The 22149-nt window shown below is 33.5% G+C and overlaps 1 protein-coding gene across 1 annotated transcript in view; it reads right to left on the bottom strand.

Moving 5' to 3' along the window:
• Positions 1-404: 404 nt before the first annotated feature.
• The window catches only part of LOC103258005 (dystrophin-like), a gene marked incomplete at its 3' end in the record, with an annotated part of 161124 nt that continues 139379 nt past the window's right edge, over positions 405-22149 (bottom strand). The window contains exon 14 of the mRNA XM_008055710.1: positions 405-552. Within this exon, the coding sequence (XP_008053901.1) occupies positions 405-552 (148 nt within the window). The remainder of the gene's footprint in view (positions 553-22149) is intronic.

The raw sequence follows: 22149 nt of genomic DNA on the forward strand, positions 1-22149 counted from the left end.
GAGGGAAATTTGATGGATATTTCTAGCAACTACATTATTGCTAAGTATACCACAAGTTCTCCTTCTGGACAGGTTCCAACATAAGGCAAAAATACACACTGCCCCAAAGCCACAATACACCCTGCCACAAGATGCTTCCTTGTATCACAGATTCAATTACACTTTACAGTTCATCAGATAAACCAGTTGGGTCTAAGTAATCTCTTTCATCTTGACGCAAAATGTACTTAGCACAGTCTCCTAATATTATCGTTATGATAATTTGATGGTATGTAAAACGATGACAAAAAACATCCACAATTAGAAAATTCTATCATTCTTCACAATCTGAACTTAAAGAAGTTAAGCTGTTCTGATGTGGTAATGGTAAATACAATTTGGAAAAAGAAATTTCAAAAACTTACCTTAAGATACCATTTGTATTTAGCATGTGCCCAATTCTCAGGAATTTGTGTCTTTTTGAGAAACTGTTCGGCTTCTGTCAGCCATTGATTAAATATCTTCATATCATAATGAAAACGGCGCCATTTTTCAACAGATCTGTCAAATCGCCTAGAGGTGAAAATATGGATCAATAAAAATAAATGGATAAAATAATTTATATGAACATAGCATATATTATTGTTCGCATTGGCAAATATATTATTTTGATAGTTTCTGCATTTATATATTTCAGTTCCAATTAACAGAAGTAAAAATTGATACTAAATAGAAAAGTTGATTTAAAATTAAAGGCTTTAGCCGGGCTAGGTGACTCAGCCTGTAATCCCGTGCCTTTGGGAGGCTGAGGTGAGTGAATTGCCTGAGCCCGCGGGTTCGAGACCCACCTGGCAGGTGAGACCTCATCTCTACACTAAAATCAAAAATTAGCTGGGCGTGGTAGCTCACGCCTGTAATTCCGGCTACTCGGAAGGCTGAGGCGGAAGGATCGCCGGAGCCCAGCAGGTCGAGGCTGCGGTGGCCGGGAGCGGCCACTGCACTCCAGTCTGGGCGACAGAGTGAGACTCCAACTAAAAAAAAAATTAAATTAAATTAAATTAAATTAAATTAAAGACTTTAATTTTCCCTTTTAAAATTGAATACGATTCTTGATTGAAACAGAGATAAAGGCAACTATTTTGGAGCATTAGCATTTTCTTCTCTAAGGTAATAATTTTTTCTAATTCTAGCAATTGTAATAAATTGAATATTTGGAAGCTAAATATTTAATTTCAGAATATTTTGAATGAAATTATTTTATAAACTCTATTATTTTCAATATTATTTTTGATCCAAACTGTTTATTTATCAAGTTAAACAGGAGGAATAATTTCTGGTGTTCTACTGTACAGTAGGGTGAAAATAGTTAACAATATTGTATTGAATATTTCAAAATAACTAGAAGAGAGAATTTCAAAAGTTCTCCCCACAATAATTTATAAATATCTGAGTTATGAATATGCTAAATATCCTGATTTGGTCGTTACACAGAGTATACATCTACTGAAACATCACTGTGTACTTCACAAATTTGTACAATTATTTTGTTCATTATATTAAGTAAAATTTAAAAATATAACAAAACACCATTATCACACCAATAAACTAATGGTAATTATTAATATCAGTAAATATATTGCCAATGTTCAAAAAAAATGACAGAGGTAATTTAAATTATAAGCTCAGATGTAAACAATTAATCAGCTAACTGATATACTAATCTAAACCAGGTGATGGGTGTTGCCTTCCTTTTTCCTACTTCTTTCATTGTATCTACCAACATTTAAATTGGAAAGTTGAAGGAACTTAGTACAAGGCAATGTGTTCGTATCTCATAAGAAAAGAATATTAAGAAGCATTTCATCACCTTTCAATCAAAGAAGATTCTGAGTCAGAAATGCTGTGAACCGGGGATTTATGTTTACCTTAAGACAGTTACTTATAAGACTCATGTAGGGCCTTAAAAATCAGCAGCAACAAAAAAAACACTAATCCTGGGACTCTACTCCAGACCAATTAAATTGGTATATTTGCAGGTGGTGCTCTGACATTAGTGTTGTCAAAAGCACCCAGGTGATTTCAATGTACAATCAAGGTTAAAAAAAAAAAAAAACTGCTAGAAAGTAAGATTTGAAGTCTTATGGGGTTTATGATCTACATGGGCTCCTGGGGCTGAGCAAACAAAAATCTACTTTTTTTTTTTTAGAGTATATTTTTGAATGTCATGACATCTTCCCAGACCTCTAACTTCATTTAGGAATTTTATATAAGTTTAGAACTGAAATATTGCTAAATATGCCTACTGGTTTACTGGGAAGGGAATTTCTGTTTATTTGACATTTATTAAAGTTACTACGAGACGGGCATTGGGCTCTGTGCTTTTATAGTGCCGTGCATATGCCATTTCATTGACACCTACAATAATCCTGCAGCAGAACAATTATTATCAACATTTTTATTTGGAGAGAAAAGAGGTCAAATAACTTTCCAAAAGGTGAAAATGACATAAAATTGTAGAAAGGGGATTCTAACCCAGATATCTCTTGCTTCAATGACCCCTTCCACCATCTCACATGCTCTAGGGTGGGGGATATTCTGTTTCCAGGATAAAGTCCCACCTTACCAGTTAAACAATTTAAAGTGGAATTTGTAGAGGTTTTTTTTCCCTTATTTTTCTTCTTTATTATCAACCTAAGATTTGATTACATATCTACATGTACATCACATTCTGTCAGACATTGCATTTAATGCATGACTATAAGCCTAATCTTAAAAAATAGGTAAAACAGTATTTTGGTAGTATATAAAAAAGACAGCAAATGGTAGCTGAAAAAGGAGTCTCTATAGTTAGTTAAAAATAAGAACACTACCTTTGGTAATTAATAGTATTAAAGAGTTGATCAAATAAGATATATCTTTCAGCATCAAAATGACCTAGGGAATATTTTACATGTTTACTAATTTAGCATTCATAGGTTTTCAGTGGTATCTAATTCACAATGAAATGACCAAGAATATATCTTAAGAGTTTATTTTCTTTAAAAATTGCATATTGCATGTCGTATAGACACTTGCATTACTGGAATCAAAGGAAACAGCATCGTTCTATTTTGGTAAGACTATGGTTGGTCTTAATTTTTAATGCTTAATTAATTTTTTTTTGTTGTTTTTGAGTTGGAGTCTCACTCTGTCGCCCAGGCTGGAGTGCAGTGGTGGCTCACAGCCACCGCAGTTTCGACCTGCTGGGCTCAGGCAATCCTTCTGCCTCAGCCTTTCAAGTAGCTAGAATTACAAACGCATGCCGCTACGCCTGACTAGTTTTTCTGATTTATTGTAGACATGAGGTCTCTACAAGTTGCCCAGGCTGGTCTCCAACTCACGGGCTCAGGCAGTCCTCTCACCTTGACCTCCCAAAGTGCTGGGATTACAGTCTGAGACACCGCACTCCGCTAATACTGATTTTTTCTGTTTTCTATGTTTTTTTACAATGCGCTTTTGATATTTTGAGAGTCATAAAAATAAAATAATTTGAAAATAAATTCAAATGGTAGCCTCGTATGGTAATAATTTCTACCTCCAAGTCTCCTCCTGGTATCATACTCTGACAAACGGGCAACAGATAACCAGAGCACAAAGTACCAGTTGATCACAATCTACTACTTCATCTTTATAGCAGTCATCAATCCCTTTCTCGGTTTGTTTTTTTTTTTCTACCCAATCACCTGAACTAACACTTTTAACTACTAGAAGGTGCTGGTTTTTCCCATATATGTGGTATAAATGCCCTCTCTTCTTCCAGGCTACTGCATATGCCAAAGGTTTCCAGTCTCAGGCCTTTTGAACGGACTTGTTTCTCCACCACTCACCCATTTTGATTACCATCCTCCATCAGACTGGACAAACCCTCCTCTCACCCTGATCCTCTTTCTTTTTTACAAGTTAGCTTTCCTCCAATTCCCCCCAAGAAAAGAAAACAGTAGGAGTCCATATATTTGATCATAGTAAATTTAGCTCTGCAAGACAGAGCTAGAGGGAGAAAGAGCAAACCTGGGCTGTCCATTTACACCACTGTTCCAGGAACGCAGAAGTGAGGAAGGATGGACTTTCCAGCCACACAAGGGTGTTTGAAGTTCCCCTAACCCCAGCTACTGCATCAGGGGTTGTGAATTTGCACATCAGTAGCATATGCCCGAAATGCCCTTCTCCCTTTTTGCTCTCTTTTGCCTAACTCCTACAACACAAACTTTTGCATTCTTAAAGACCTGATATAAATGACTTACACTGTTACGCTCTAAATATATTAAATATAAAGTCTTCAGTATAGCATGAAACTGCTAAAACTTTGGAAACTGTAAAGTTGATTTAATTTTATTATTAAAATTACTTTCAAAATGAGTAACGCTATTCAAACAAGATATTAAAGAATAAAAGTATGTGCTTTACATGTGATGACATTTAATGTGAGTAATAATACTTTAAACTCCATTTCAAACCTCACATAAAATTTTAGAATATACTTTTTAGTATTTAATATGTGCTGTTAATAGCAGAGTCTAAAATTATTCTTGAATTTACAATGTAAAATTACAATTTTTTATCACAAGTTATTATAAACTTAAATTCTTTCCCACCAAGGAAAATACTGAATGTATATATACATATATTTTATATATATATTTATATATATACACACATATACATATATGTGTATATATATATATACACATATACATATGCATATAAATGTGGCTGGTTTTACAATGTTAGATTTATACATTTAATCTCCAATTAGTCACTGTGCTCCCTAAATCTCTCTCATTCCATTAATTGGACCGTCCATAAGTGAGGAAAAGACAGGAACAACTAGAAACACATAAAGACATTAAAAATAGAATTCAGGGAAAGAAATATCTTTACCCTCGTTATTATTTCTAGGAAAAAAGTTTTTTTTTTTCTTGGCAGTATGAGAAAATTCAAACTGAACTTAATAAAAGACAAAATGTCAGTATAAACATATGGATAATAAATCAAGTCATTTTAAAATTTTGCAAATATTAAAATTCTCATTCACTATGCAACCGGTATTTAAAATTACACTGCTGCTTCATTTATGTGCAGCATAACTTATTTCCTGCTGTTCTAAATCAAGTTAGTCAGATTATTATCTAGCATAAATTACATTTAGGGAGTAATTTAGGTACTTTGGGACATCCTTTAACACTTTCAGGCCATTAAAATGGTGCTCAATTCCATGAAATAGATTTAAATAAATAACACCTTAGTAGCCCTTTGACATATGCATGTGGCTTTCTACTTAAGTCTGCAAACTCAGCGTTGGACTGCTGATTATTTCCCCTTCCATATTTCATCTTTGATTAGATGAGTGGGTGAGATGTTGGCTAAAGTATCTTGACCCAAACTATAGGTGTTGATAAACAAAAGTTAAATTAGTTATCTGCCCCAAATCATAGTTCCTTGTTTCTCTCTCCTGCCCTCACTTCTCAAATAATAAAAATATTTAGTAAAATTTAAGTATGTTAGCAGTTTAAAAATATTATCTCCAGAACCTGAGTCACTCTAAGGCGTTCTCCCATGGCTCCAACTCTCCTCACCCCTCCTATTTCCCTTTTATTTCTTACTCCTAAGACACTGTCCCCAGCTTTCTAGGCTAAACTAGAAACCAGACCTAACTCGTACACTGAGCCCAGACCTATACATGTAAGATCAGAGTCCACTCCAGTTGTGTGAAAGTCTCACTGACATTACTGGACACAGGGGTATACCTGACCCCATCACCATGCCTCTTCAGGCAGGAAGAGCAGTGTCCAAACTGCCTAGGTTTGAATTCTGGCTCCAACAATTGCTTTGTGACATTGGGAAAGCAAATGATTTCTCTGAAAAGTAGTTACAAAAGTAGAACCTACCGCCTAAGGTTAATTGTGAGTGTCGAATAAATGAGTATATGCAAATTTATTAGAACAGCGCCTGGCAGTGTTTCAACAAATATATGTAGTAGTAGTAGATATTATTTGTCTATCTCTATTTGGTTTAGGCCTTTAAATGCAAATCAAGTCACCAACATAGAATCCCAGCCATGCCAGTGTCTCTCAGGTATGGATCAGATATAAAAAATAACTTTATCTTTAATTTCAAAAATTAGAGTAATTAAATAGGCAATGTCATTAGCTTTTTTATGAATGCTAAATCACTGCTCCAGCATAAAGTCTATGGCTGACCATGCCTGACTGTAACTATACTATGTATATATTCATTCCTTAAATATCTTTTATTGTGAAACATAACATAGGAGAAAATGCATACAACCCCATGGTAACCATAGCCCAAGGAAGAAATATAATTTTTCATTTGCCAGAAACCCCTCTTAAAGACCCTCTCAATCACTACTTCTTCCTTACCTGACAATATAACCCTCACTTTTGCTTTCATCATAATTATTCCTTTAGAGCTTTACAATTTAAATATGCATTTCTAACAGTATAGTTTGCTATTGTATATTTTTTAATTTTTTACAAATAAAATCCTACCATATGTATGCTTTTGTGTGATGCTTCATTTGCTCAGTATTACACTTTTAGTATCAATGTTGTTGATCATTCATTGTTATACAACTTTCCATTGTACTATTTTCTTAATTGGTTTGTGCTGTTATAACAAAATATCTGAGACTGAGTGCCTTCTAAAAAATAAAAATTTATTTTCCCACAGTTCTGGAGGCGGAGAAGTCCAAGAAAATGATGCTGGCATCTGGTATCTGGTGAACATTTTCCTGCTGCATCCTCACCTGGCAGAATGTAGAAGAGCAAGACAGCAAGCTAGCTGAACACTGTGTGAAATTTTGTTTATAAGGGCCTTAATACCATTAACAAAAAGAAGTCCTCATGGTTGAATTATCTTTTTGGCTTCACCTCTTAATATTTTCACTTTGGCAATGCTTGCATGAGGAGGATCCAGAAAATCCCAGAATTATCTTTGGAGAGCAGGCCCATTGTAGTACACTCAGAATTTGTTCCTTCTGATCAAACAGTCAATCAAAGTTTTTATCTGGATGTTTTGAGAAGGTTGCATCATGATTTATGAAAGAAACCTGAGTTGTGGAAAACAGGTGACTGGTTCTTCCACCATGACAACGCACCTGCCCACACCACACTGAGTATTCAGCACTTTTTGACCAAAAATGTCATGACCCCCATGCCCCACCCTCCTTATTCACCCAATCTCCCCATAAGGACTATTTTTAAAATTTGCTTCCCAGGATGAAAAATGTCTTCAAATGGATATATTTTGCCAACGTGGAAGAGGTAAAACAAAAATCAGCAGAAACACAAAAAGTCATAAAAATTCATAAGTTCAAAAACTGTTTTGAGCAGTGGAAAAAGCATCTCGATAGGTGTATTGCATCAAACGGACAGTACTTTGAAGGTGACTGAAGTTTAAATAAATAAGACTAAATACACAATTTTTTATAAATAAATTCTCTTTTGGGGGATTCCCTCTCCTATTTAGGAGGGGACACATTGAAACCACAGCAGCGATTTTACTATTAATAAATACTTAGGTAATTTCTAGTTTGAGGCCATTTTTATATTTATATCTAGGAGTGAAATTGATAGGCCATAGATTATGTAGATCTTTGAAATTACTAAAGAGTGTCAAATGATTTTAACTCCTAGCAGCAGTAGTGTATGAAGTTTACACCCCTAACTACAATTCACAGACCAAGTAGCATAATATAAAATTTCCAATTGCTCTCCATTCTCATCACCACTTGGTATTGTCATACATTTAAATTTCAACCATTCTATTTGGTATGCAGTGGTATTTCATTTTAGCTTTTATTTGCCTTGCCCTAACTACTAATGAGACTTAGAAACTCTTCACATATTTATTGACCATTTGGATTTTTTTATTTTGTAAAGATGACAAAAGTCTTAGATAGTATTGCTGTGAAGCATAAAATACATTAAGTATTTAATGTAAAGTGATCACTTAATAAACACCATCCAGGTCAACATATAGAACATTGTCAGCAGCTCAGAAGCCCGCTTTGTGCCATGTCTCACTTTTCAGGAACTTTCCCCAATTTTCTACTGGATTGTCTGTTCTTTTCTAAATCATTTGTAAGATTTTTTCATAATTATCATGCACACAATTCATCAGTCATGTGTATTCCAAATAGCTTCTCTAATTTTGTAGCCTTCACGTTTACTCTATCAATGCTGTCTTTTGATGTACAGAGGTTATTAATATGCAACATAGTACAGTTTATTATTTTTTCATAATTAGTACTTCATATATTTCTTTAAACAATGTTTCTTTGCCCACCATTCATGAACATATGTTCTATTTTCTTGCAAAAGCTTTATTAATTTGGTTTTGTTCCCATTTAGTTTTTAATATTCCAGATTTTACTTTTGAGTTTGGTCTGAAGTACGATATATACCATTTTTTTCTAAGCAAGAGACTTGATTTCACTTTTTTTGATAAGGCATGCATACAGTATAATAATGGGTGAACAGTGGATAAATAAAAATGTGTGCAGTGAAAAGTGTCTGCCCCAAACCCAGTCCCTTCAATCTGCTCTCATTGTTAATAAAATTTTTATAATTTGAAATATTCATAGAACAAGGCACAGAAATAAACAAACACTGTGATATAAAGTTATAGCTTTCCCATTCAGTTTTAGTGTTTTCAACATATTCAATGCTGATATTTTTACTGCTCTGAATTGACATTTTATTTTATAACACTCTGCTTATTTTATTGATCCTTAATCCTCTTTAGGTCGTGAGACTGGTTCGTAGGCTTCAAACAAGTTTGAAGTGATACTTCGATTTTAAGTTTCTCACAGTGATTATAATACTTGAATTTAGTAACTCATTCTCATTCCTTTATCCCCTCTCTTCACTGTTGAAATTCTCCATAGTTTTTTTCTCTTGTTTATAATAATAACTTTTCATTTATTGCCATGTAAACAAGTAACAAAGACAGACTTAAGTTAACTATATCCCCCACCACATTTAATGTGACTTCTTTCCAATTATGGGGTCTCTTCTTCTGTGCTTAAAGGAGACAAGAATATTTTCCACTCAAAATAAAACCTAGTTGTTACAGGTAAGTCTATGAAATTTCTTGTCTGGACATTTCCCTATGAAATCTCATTCACTCTCAAAGATTCAACTATCTACAGCAAGTATTGGCAAACTATATCTATAAAAGTCTCAAGAATAAGTGTTTTAGACTTTTTGGGTCATTATAGTTTTTTGTTATAACTACTCAACTCTGCCTTGTAGATCAGAAAAATCCAGAGAATGAACATAAGCAAATGGATGTGACTGGAGTTTAATAAAACTTTATTTACAAAAACAGGGAGTGGGTGGATTTGGCACATGGGCAGTAGTTTACTAACCCTTGGTTTACAAGTTAGTTATGACACAGCTCCAAGTTCTGGCTTTACCTGAGCTCTATATTCAGCTGGTTTGGGGGCTATCCTTAACAGAACATTTGATGTGAACCTCAAACATAATATATCAACAATCCTTATTTTTCCTGTCTTTACTTAGAATTTTAGTTAATAATTTCCAAACAAGAAATCTTAAGGTCATCCTATACTTTTCCTTTCTTTCTTCTCATGCTTGTGTCTAAAGTCCACCAACTCAAAATCAGAATTACTGTTTTTTTTTGTTTTGGTTTGGGGTTTTTTTGAGTTGAGGTTCTTAGTCTGTTGCCCAGGCTGCAGTGTATTCACATTTTTCTTTGTTTTAAAAATATTTTGCTTCTGCTTATTTCTCTTTCTGCACAAGCTATATTTAGTTGCCTGAGGGCACAGCATATACTGATGTTATTCAAACTTCAGATGGAATTAGTTACTTCATAAGACCAGTTTTTCTAGCTTTGTGAAAACCTCTGTTAACACGGTAATTCATGTTCTAATAGGACATTACTCACTGCATCCTCTATCTCCTGGGTTAAAGTGATCCTTCCACCTCAGCCTCCCTAGTTGCCGTAGTTGGGATGACAGGCACACGACCACCACACCCAGTTATTATTATTGTTATTTCTTTTTGTAGAGATAAGGTCTCGCTATGTTACCCAGGCTGGTCTCCAACTCCTGGACTCAAACAATCCTTCCACCTCAGCCTCCCAAAGTCCTGGGATTACAGGAGTGAGCCACTGTGAATGGTCATGGAAATTACTCTTTAATTTGGCCTCTTCCCTCTAGCCCAACTGCCATGTTCTTTCTTGAAAGCCTCTAATACATTTTCCTTGGTAAATTCCAACTCATCTCTCCCTATTGTCATTTTCTCATTACTTTCCAATGAATAGCTATATTTCCTTTTCGGTCCTAATACAAATTTTTATACAGGCTATGTATAGTATGCTCAATATATTGAATATTTCAAAATTTCCATAACAATCCAAGTTCTCTTTTTACCCTGGGTCTTTTTCCTATGTCCTAGAATTTCACTTCATCTACAAGGTCACTTTATTCCATGAGGCTTGTCTCCCTTGGAATTAGTTACTTTCATAAAATAAGCTTTTCTAGGTTTGCAAAAACCTCTATTAACATAGTATTTCATGTTCTAAGTATGTATTTACAGAGCTGTTTTTTCCAGTAGACTATGTACCTCTTAGAAAAAGGAATATGCTTTATGCATCTTTGAATTTCTGGTACCAAGCACTCTTTCTGCTATATGATAAATGTTTAAAACATTTTATGCGAATCAATTAATTAATGGTAAAGTCTATGAATAATTCTCATAAATTCCTTATATCCATAAGAGTCATGAAGAAGTCAGGCATGGTGGCTCATTTCTGTAATCCCAGCACTTTGGGAGGCTGAAGCAGGAGAATTGCTTGAGCTCAGGAGTTTAAAGACCAATTTAGGCAGCATAGCAAGAGCTTGTCTCCACAGCAAAATGAAAAAAATAGTGGGGATGGTGGCTTGCAAATGTAATCCCAACTACTCAGGAGGCTGTGGTAGAAGGATGAAGGATTGCTGGAGCCTATGAGTTCGAGGCTAGAGTGAGCTGTGATTGCGCCACTGCCCTCCAGCCTGAGTGACAGACTGAAACCCTGACACTCCCACCAAATAAAGGCTTAAGTATATAATTTTACCTCTTTGGGTCTCAGTTGTCTCACATATAAAGCAAAAATAATATTTCACATCTCATATAGCATTTTGAGGAGGATAAAAATACAGTATAAGATATAAATAGCAATAACATTTTGGCATCACTGACATTAATAACAACCTTTGTGTTCAGGTATCTTTTTTGCAGAGTGATTTGAGTTCCTCTGAGTATATTTCCCAAAAGGGGGATTGCTGGGTCATATGGATGGCTGATTTTTAGATCTTTTAGAAATCGCCACACTGTTTTCCACTGGACTTCAGCACTATTCACAACAGCAAAAACATGGAACCAACTGTGCTGCCCATCAAAAGTGGACTAGATAAAAATTGTGGTACATATACACGATGGACTATTATACAGCCATAAAGAAGCTCAGCATTATGGACTTCAGAGCAACTTGGGGATGGATTTAGAATCTATACTACTCAGTGATTTATCACAGAAACAAAGAACTGAGTACTACATCTTCTCACTCATAAGCAAGCCCTGAATATTTATCATAATACTATAAGAAAGGGACACTGCCAGGAGAAAGAAAGGGGGCACATAATATCAATAAGGGTAACTGATCTCAAACCAGGAGAAGAGGGGACCAAATGAAGGCCCAAACTTTATCAGTATAATGACCACTTATGTGCCTAATCCTAAATTGTACCCCAATTTTTTTAAGTTAAAAAAACCTTTAATTACCTGCAAATTCTGTCACATTGATACAGAATTTAGAGTTAATAAATAAAATTAGTTTATATTATACATCACTTTACAAGTGCATCAATATATTTTGTTAATAAAAACAAAATTATTTTAAAATATAGATAATTTAGGAAGTTTAACACCATCTTCCAAAGAATAACACATTTTGCATGAACTTGCCAAGGTCTAATTTAAGTATGAGTATGCACAGTTACTTTATTGATAAAAGTCACCTTACACCAAATAACTCAGCAGAGCTGTTCTTAAAATAATAATGATAAAATTAGATAAATGCTAATGACATTGTTTATATGGGCTGATAAACATTTTATGTTATCTCTAAGACTATTAAAAGAATCTTAAAATTCTTTAGATTTCTAAAGTATTTAAAATTTTTTTGTTGGTCTCTTATTAGGCATGAATCTCCGAACAAAGTCAAAGGTGAGTATTTTTGTGGCTTTACTTACAAGTAGGCAGATCTGTGGAGAAGGTTAAAACAGAAAAGCCTGATTAGTAAGTAGTAGTTATCTTAGATAAATGAGGAATTTTTTAACTAAAATACATGCACACATGTGCATGCACGTAAACACACACACACACACACACACACACACACACACACACACACACTCTCTCTCTCTCTCTCTCTCTCTCTCTCTCTCTCTCTCTCTCTCTTTCTGTCTCTCACTCTCTCTCTCCAATATGTATATATGTATACAAACATATCAGGAACTTGACCTATGTGGATATTGGGAATTTAAGAGACCTTCATTTAACATATTATTTTGGCTTAGGGAGAGACACCATAAATATCCCTGAGGTAAATTGACAAGCACTCAAATAGTTTGGTAGGGATTCATCGCTTCACCTATTTTTTACATCTTATTTAATTATCTAATTTTGAAAAGGAAAGTGCAAGTGACTGTGATATTGCTGGTATCTGAGAGTCCAAAGATCTCTTTTGTCCTTTTCTTTTATAAACATCTTTACCACAATCCAGAGTCCCAGTAGACCAATGACAGTGTAAAGGGTGTGATATTTGACAGTTCCATCATGTTGGAAAAATATTCAGGGTATACTATTTCTGCACTGCTTCTGAAAAAAAGCCAATGTAGGATTATGCTACTATTAACCTAAAAATTATGCAATGTCAATGGCTTGTGTTGGCACAATTAGCAACCTGTAAAAATACCCAAAGTAGTAGAAATGGTTTGTTATTAGTGAGCTGTATCATTACTTTTAATATCAGGACCTTTTGGCAAAATCAGCTACAAAAATAGATTCAGCCACCTATATTAAATAATTTAAATTTCTTTAAAAATTTAAGCTAACGTACTCTCTGAGGATTTGATATATTCATGTGTCTCCTTTACAAAATGTGAGCATTAAATTTAGTATTAATTTAAATGTCTTCTAATATATAGTCTCAATGAAGATGATATGGTATTAGACATCCTAGCTTCTGAGTCTATCTAAGACTTAAAGATAAGACTAGTTTTAATTTGTTGGCTAGAGGGGATATTCGAAATAATGATGTCTTCCTCTACATTCAAATACAAAACATGAGACGTAGAAACTTTCACCTAGATATAGAAGGAAATGCAGCCACAGCCAGATTCAGTACAATATTGAATATTCTAGAAAACACTTTGGGATAGGTACCCTTATATTTGTTTTGCAAATGAGAAACCTGAGGCTTTGACAAGCTTACTTGTGTGGTTCTAATCAAGGATGCAAGACAATCATATAGGACAGGCACGGTGACTCAGCCTGTAATCACAGCACTTTAGAAGGACAAGGCGAGAGAACCGCCTGAGCCTGGGGGTTCGAGACCAGCCTGGGCAACTTAGGGACACCTCACCTCTACAATAAATCACAAAAGCTAGCCAAGTGAGGTGGCATGCACTTGTAGTTCCAGCTACTTGGAAGGCTGAGGAGGAAGAATCACCTGAGCCCAGCAGGTCGAGGCTGAGGTGGCCACGAGTGTGCCACTGCATTCCAGCCTGGGCATCAAGGTGAGACTCCAACTCAAAAAAAAAGACAATTATATAATTAAATAAGAATAGCTTATATATATGTATTTTTTAGTATCATTTGAATCAGTAAATAGTATATTATTTCACAGAAAACAAGAAAGTCTACTTTTATAATATATTGTCCTCTTGGGCATAAAAAGTTGGTATTGTTTAGTTCTACTTTTATATTTCTGAGCATCATAGATTTTCTATTTCAAAGGAAAGCATTACATTAATAAATCACCTAAACTCCTTTTTGAGCAGCATTTTCTCAAACTAACATATCATCTTTCCAACTACATCTCATTACATATCATGATGAGTATTTCATACTCTCAATTCTAATTGGAATTTCCCTTGATTTTTTTGTGAACTTCTTTAAGGTTTCCTCATCTTTTATTTGTTAATTTATTATTTTAAGAAATTATTCCTTGCTTTAAATTATTGGTTTTTTTTCTAGGTTTTCCTAGGTTGTTTTTTACCCTTCTCCATGAGAATCTTTCTGATACTACCAATTAGAAATAATCTATCCTCTCTTTGATCTACCCAAACACTCTTTTTATTAGGGTGATTTTTTCTTTATTTTCTTGTAACAAGTTTATTGAAGTATGATTGATATATTAAAAGCTGTACATCTGTAATGTATACATTTCGATGAGCTTGGGAATAAGTTTACATCCATTAAACCATCAACAACATCAAGACCATAAACATAGCTGTCATCTCCCAAAGTTCCCCATCATCCCCTTTATTTTTGTTGTTATTGTTGCTGTTATTTTTGGTAAGAAGGCTTAACATAAGATCTCTTAGAAATTATAAGATATATTATAGCTAACTATATGCAATATGCTGTATAGTAGATCTTCAGAACATATTTATCTTCCATAGCTGAAACTTTTTACCCTTTAACCTAACACTCTTTTTGTTCTGCTTTTAAGAATTCATTCCAGTCTAATTTACACTGGTGTCATTACAACTAAAACTACACTAAATGCTCTCTAAAGAGTGGAAACTATGCCAAATCACCATTTTTCCTTCAATATAATAGGCACCGGTAAATAATGTTGCACTTAGTTTTATAGATTCAAATTTAATTAATCCTGAATCAATTTTAATACATATGATTGGTATCCATTTTGAATTAATATATTTTCTGATAGGGAAATGTTCTGTAGATTAGAACTTCAATCTATCTTCTTTCTTTTTTATATCTTTTATTTTAAAGATGTGGGGTACAATTCAGAATTAGGTATACAAGTGGACATCGTACAGGTAAATCTTGGGCCTCCCTTTGGTCCCCACTTTGCCTGGTTTGCATTCAGGTACCCTCACTGATGTCGTGTCCTCCCCCCTCAGCCCTGGCAGTATCCCGCTACTGCCACCCCTTTCTTACAGTAGTATGATAAAGGTTCAGAGTCCACTTATGAGTGAGAACATGTGGTACTCTGTTCTTTGTTCCTGTGAAAGATCACTGAGTAATATAGACATCTGTATATTTTTTTTGTCAAGAGCAGGTAATGAAACAATGAAGGTGTGAAGCATATGAAATTTGAAGTCAGGGAAACAGGTGGAAGTTGTGTTTTATTGTTTAACAATGATTTTTAAACTTTAGTGAGCGACTTAATTTTGCTGATTTCAGAATTCTTGCTTGTGAAATAGGTATAATATATACTTCAACGAGTTGTTATAAAGATTAGGAATGATAAGTGAAGTTTGTTGAGCATATAGTAAATGGTGGCAATCAATGGTGACAATAACAATACTCATAATATCCAAACATATATATATAATATACATACTGCATGTAATTGCCATAATTATAAAATACTAAATTGTCAAATATCATATACATACATATTAACATTTTCTCTTCAATATATAACTATGAATTAAAAATATAGAGAACTTATTTTGTACATTTCCTCACTGACACATGAAAGCAGTATGTCTTCAAGAAGATTTAGTCTTTGAGGCTCATTTTACTACGAATGACCTAATTTTACTGGTATTGTAATTGGATAAACCAAAACTATTACAGTTAATGAAATCATGTCTCTCTTTGTTTCTTTCTCAATGAGGGAAAGACTGTAAACTTGACCTGGCTACAAGAAGTTTAACTTAATTTTTTCTGCTAAAGAACAATGAGAGGAAAACATCATTTTATACAAAAATGGAGTGAACAGATTTTGATTTTCAAAGCAAGTACAGTATTTGGGTGTTATTTTTTAAAAAGTATGACTAAAATACAAATTCCAAATAAGCAGAGTGTGAACTAAATAACAGAAAGGTAAGATATTCTGCCTTTTATGCTGCCAAAATGTTATTTCCTTCATAGACTGCTGCAGTAAATCAAAATGCACCACTTGAGATCAGCTTATGAAAATGTCTCTCTTTTACATAGGACTAATTTCTTTTGGCCATAATTAAAATTAAAGATTAAAATAATTGTGTATCTTTGAATATATTTCGCATATGAACACAATTACAAATATAAAAATAAAATGGAAACAATTAGCTTTTTACTTAGCTTTATTTTACATAGGAAGTTCTATTTTCTCTTGTATACAGTTTCACTGGGACCATTATCTTCCACAAGACTGCTTTCCCTATTAAGGTAGTTATAATTAACAAAGAGCCCACACACACATTACAGTTTTCATCTACCAAAATTAACATATCAAGCTATTATTTTCTTAATGTTTACTAAGTTTTATTTTATTGGAACCAATCTCAAAGATTGTGGAATTTTAAAGCAATAGTAATAGTGATTGTTACAATTGTCAATTAATTCTAAAATAATTTTCCAAGGAATGAAAAAATTCCCTTTTTTCTATTATATGGAACATGCAGGCATAGTTGAAAAAGAATGAATTTATAAGCTCCAAGTTGCATTAACAGGAAATCAGTACTGAAATTACACCAGAGTAATTAGAAATTGCAAGGAGAAAAGGTATAGGCCATCAGAAGCCATAAGTAGCAAAAAAAATAGAAATCATTTTTAGAAGACATGACCTATTTTGCTGGGAGTTGCACCAATAAGTCAGAAGGAAAGGATCAAAAATGCTTTCTTATAAAATCTGCGAAGCAGTAATTAATTTCAAGTCAGATTTCAGCTTATATTTTTCTGACAAATGTGTTAAATGAATTAAATATGCCAGGGGCACCTTATTAGGAGGTTGGCTGTAATGTTTATCTTAGTTGCAATCTACTACTCCTGTGAATACTGGGAGGATTACCCCACCCTCACTCCCTTGCCCAGATGTATCTGTGGACAGGCCAGTTCTAGCAGGACAACATATAGGAAAGACAACTTCACATTAGATATACCGAATTAAAATTTAACCCAACTCTAGCAACTTTAAGTCAAATAAATTTTCATCATATCTGACTTACTACCTTATGAATAAATATTATAAAAATCAGGCCCCTTTTCTTATTTTATATTCCATCTTATTAAAACACAAGTGCACAAGGGAAATGTTCTTGGCGTGAAACTACTATTTTCATTAAATTTTTTCTTTCCTACACCTGAAGGCACATGTCTAAACCTGTAGGGGTTACTTTATTATTTAATTAGAGCAGATTCTTTTCTATCATTTTAGGTGTTTCATCTGAAGCTTGATTAACATCAGTATATGCTGTGCTCTCAGGCAAGTAAATATAGCTCGTGCAGAAAGAGAAATAAGCAGAAGCAAAATATTTTAAAAATAAAGAAAAACATGAATGTGATAAGAAATATAACCTTTAAGTAATAAAATATCAACATTCAAAGCTCACTAGAAATACTTCATAAATGTGGATGAAGTATAGTGTTTGCACATTTTATTTAACCACTAACTCATGTATTCATTATTTGAATGAACATTTATTGAGTGCTTAATCCTGAGACTAGTAGTGTGTTAAATTCAGGGGGTATGGAGATAAAAAAGATACTATGCCTACTAATGAGAAACTTAATGTTTGGTATGCGCAGTGAGTATTGTAACGAGGGTGTGCACAGAAATTGTAGCAGATGCTGTATTTGCTTCGTGCACGTCCTTTTGCCTTTTCATTTCAAAGTATACTGGTTCAACCTCCAGATGCAAGGATTTCGATTTCATTGCCTGAAATCCAGCCTCATTGCCTCTGGCTGCAGAGGTCTATTGTTGTTGCTGTTGCCGTTACAGAGAGCACATTTTGCAACCACTGGCATGAAGAGAATGGCCAAGTGATTGGTGGACAAGAGGAACTGGATCAATACTATGAAGGCTCGTGAATATTCTGTGACTCAAAGTTTTTGTTTGGTGTTCAGTTCATTTTTATGAAAATAATTTATTGAAAAAGAGGGTACCAAACAAAATTAATAAATAGTTGTGGATTTACACAATACTCTGTTACGTTACAAAATCCACAGAAGGAGAACATATAGAGTATTCTCTAAACATTTCCTGGCACACTTTCTTGTCTTTATTTTCTGCCCAAATTTCACATATAAGTAACCTATACTTTTTTTATGTTTTCCATTATCTCTGCAACTGTCAGTTTGGCAGCTTCATGCTCCTCTCAGGTCACTGCGAGAACCATAGTAAAACTGGTTGATTCACCAAATGACCTACAGGGGCAGTAGCAGTGAATATTTCCACCACCACAGAAAGCCAGAAATAATTAATTACCCATAGCCACTCTTGTCTGTGAGAGTATATTGAATTCTATCCATGAATGGAAGGTTTTAGTAATGTTGGGCTAGGAAAAGAGAGATGGGTTATTATTAGTTGTCTTCTAGTTTTAACCGTGTGCAAATGCATCTTACCATAGCAAAAGCTAGAAGTCTAATCAGATCTATTGAAAAAGAGACATGAAATTGTCAGATTTAAAACTTAGGAAGATGATTTTGTAAGCTATAAAGAGGAATTTGGAAGTGGTGAAGAGTTAGAATCGTGGTTGTACGTTGGAACCATCTGAAGATCTTAAAAATAATACACCAGAGTTTCTGATGTAATAGATTTGGGACATGGTCAGGGCATCAAAATTTTCATGCAATATTTATCATGAAATTTTTCATATGTAAAACAAAATTTAAAAAGAGACTACAGGAAATGCCTATATACCTATTACATAGATTTTACCATGCACACTTTACTACACTTTTAAAAATCACATATCTATGCATCTATCTATTGCTCTATCTATGCATTTCCAAGTAAATTGCTGGCATCAATCGAATTCACCCTAAATACAGCAATGTATATATTATCAAGTAGGGTTTATAGGGATTCTTTATTAATATTGTTGTTGTCATTATACATTGTATTTGTTGTTCTCTTTACAAAATCATGGTTAATTCAAGTAATACCTCTCTGCAAGGGAGTTATTACTTAGAAATAAATAAGATTTGGAGACATTAAGTAATTTTTCTACATTCACATGAAAATGAAAGGTAGAATTATAATGCAAATCAGATTTCACTTATTCCATACAAGGCCTTCCCCCCTCCACCTGTCCACATGTCTTTACGGCTATGGGGATGGAAATGAAAAAAAAGGAGTAAAATTATATATTTAATTTGAAGCACACCCATTATAATTTTGGAAGGTAAAATTTAAGAAAAAGGGAGGACAGTATCTTTTATAATTTTTTCAACTATTTCTAATATGACAACTTGTTGAAAAATAAGTATTATGTACAAAAGGTAAATAAAAGTGACCCTTATTTTGCCTTTATTTGAAGAGTTCATTCCTCTTATAATGTTTTACCATGGATTGGATTTTTAGTTTAAAGAAATCCTCCTTCAATTTGCATTAAATGACTAGTGTTTCTGGTTTGGTGTTTTGAAATATGTTTAACTAGTAAAAATATTGTCGTTACTTTAAAAATATTTTTTAAATTTCCAAATTACAAAACAGCAGAGAGAAAAATATCTGACATATTATTCCACCTTAACACAACTACTGAAAAGTAGAATTATTTTTTCTGTTTATCATTTAATTAGTTCTCTAAATTAAATTTGGAGGTATTTAATATCAAGGTAAAACAAAATGAAAATATAACTATTGAGATCATGTTCGAAGTGATATAATTTTCTCATTGAAGATGAAAGCCATACATAATCATTTAAAGACTGATGACTTGAAAATCAGAAAAATATTACAGTGTTAAAAGCATCAAACATGGCGTGGAGCCGCACACCTGTAATGCCAGAAATTTGGGATACCGAGGCGCAAGGATCAATTGAGCCCAGGTGTTTGAGACCAGTCTGGGCAACATAGAAAGACTTCATCTCTACAAAAAAATTTTTAAAAATTAGCTGAATGTGGTGGCGCACACTTATAGTGCTAGCTACTCAAGAGGCTGAGGCAGAAGGATGGCTTGAGCTCAGGAGTTTGAGACTGAGGTAAGTTGTGATCATACCACTGCACTCTAGCCTGAGTGACAGATTGAGACCCTTGACTCAATAAATGAATATATAAATAAATAAATGCATCTAGAGAAAACAAGTATTTTAGCTTTGAAGAACTAACAATTAAACTAGTTTACTTTTCAAGAGAAAATACGGAAGCTTGAGCGCAATCACGCTATCTTCAATGTGATTAACGGGAACTCTAGATTTCAAGGTGTAACATCTTCAGTTTGACTAGGTTATTGCTAAATTAAACTCTACGCTGGTTATACCAACTGAAATTTCCACAAGAATGAGAGTTTGTTACTTTTAACAGTCTTTAGATTTTTTGTTTTTACTTTTGTCAGTCTTATGATAGTGAATGTTATCTCATTTTATATTTTTTCTAATAATTAATGAAATTCAGTATCTACTCATATGTGTATTTGACATTCAGATCTTTTCTTCTGTGAATTATTTATTTTTAATCTTTGAAAAACTATTACTATTAGGTTATTTTTATTTTTTCTATTTATATATAAATCATTCATAAATTCTGATATGAATCTCTTGTTCCTTTTAGTATTGCAAGTATATTTTCTGAGTCCAGTCTTTTCTTTGTTTATAATGTCTTTCCACTGTAGAAAAAATTTAAATTATTAAAAAATTATTTTGTTTCTTTTTCATCTATTATTAATTGTATTTGTTTTCAAAGTGACATTAGCCCATATAAATAATTTTAGAAGAGAAATAAATCCAAAATACCACTTCTTTGGAACAGTAAGTCTAATATTTCACAAGCTTCTTTCCAGTCTCAACTTCGATGCAATTTTACTAACTTTTTAGACAATCAAGCAACAAATACATTTTTAATTAAAATGATCAAATGTATCAATCTTTTAAAAATACCTTTTGTTTTGTGCTGTTGTTTAAGCAGCACTTCCTTCTTCCTAGATCCCTCCAAAATAGATCTTGACTGATTGAGGTTCCAATTGCCTGCCATGCCACCATAGCAACAAGAAGTTTCAGGGTTCAATATATCAGTCAAAAATGCATGAAAAATCTTATTCTGACTTAAATGCTTCTACCTCAAAGTGATATATATTATTTTCACTGCATTTCGTTATACAAAATAAGTCACAAGATCATGCCTAACTTTTAAGGGACAGGGAATTGTAGTCACCAAAATGTCCAAGAGAGGTATGAGAATGAGTAATACATCTGATCACTGGTATTACCTATGAAACAAAAGATTCCGAAAATAAGGAATTAAACATGAGAGGGAGATGGAAAGTGGTACCAGAAAGATGGTAGAGAAGATCTTGTGACAACAACTCTATAACGGGTCTAGAGAGAAACAGGTACAGATTGAAGGAGGAAACAGTGCTCTAGGAAATTTGTCACCAAAAAAAAAAAAAAAAGTGATGAGCTATCTAGTGTGTTTTAATGTGTCGAGAGGTGATTTTCCATTGTGTCAAGGAATAATATATAAAATATATGAAATTTACTACAGAAGTAGCATTTAAAAGTTATTAAACATAAGAATTAGAGCCCTAACTCACGCTATGCATAAATATAAATTATAAATACTAAATTGGTAGATTGCTTAAACATGAAAAGGAAAGCATTAAAGTATATGTAGAAATATTTTGTAGGGATCTAATAAATTCTTTTTTTTAATCTTTGCTACGTATCCAACACAAGTCAATCAAAGGTTCTGAGTGACTACAATGAACCTTTGTATCTCTAGCCACAGATATATTGGGATTGTTTGTTACTACAGATAATATAGTCAATCACAACTGAAATATTTCTTTTTCTTAGTTTCTTTCCTCACTTGGTAGAATACTTTTAAAATAGATTTCTGAGAACAAAGAGTTTAAAACAAGTAAATTTTTGAGACTTTCTCTGCAAGTGACTTTATTTTCTTCTCACAAACAATTTATAGTTTGTC

The sequence above is a fragment of the Carlito syrichta genome, unplaced genomic scaffold (assembly GCF_000164805.1).
Source record: "Carlito syrichta isolate Samal-C Ts95f unplaced genomic scaffold, Tarsius_syrichta-2.0.1 Scaffold301932, whole genome shotgun sequence".
NCBI classification, from domain to species: Eukaryota; Metazoa; Chordata; class Mammalia; order Primates; family Tarsiidae; genus Carlito; species Carlito syrichta.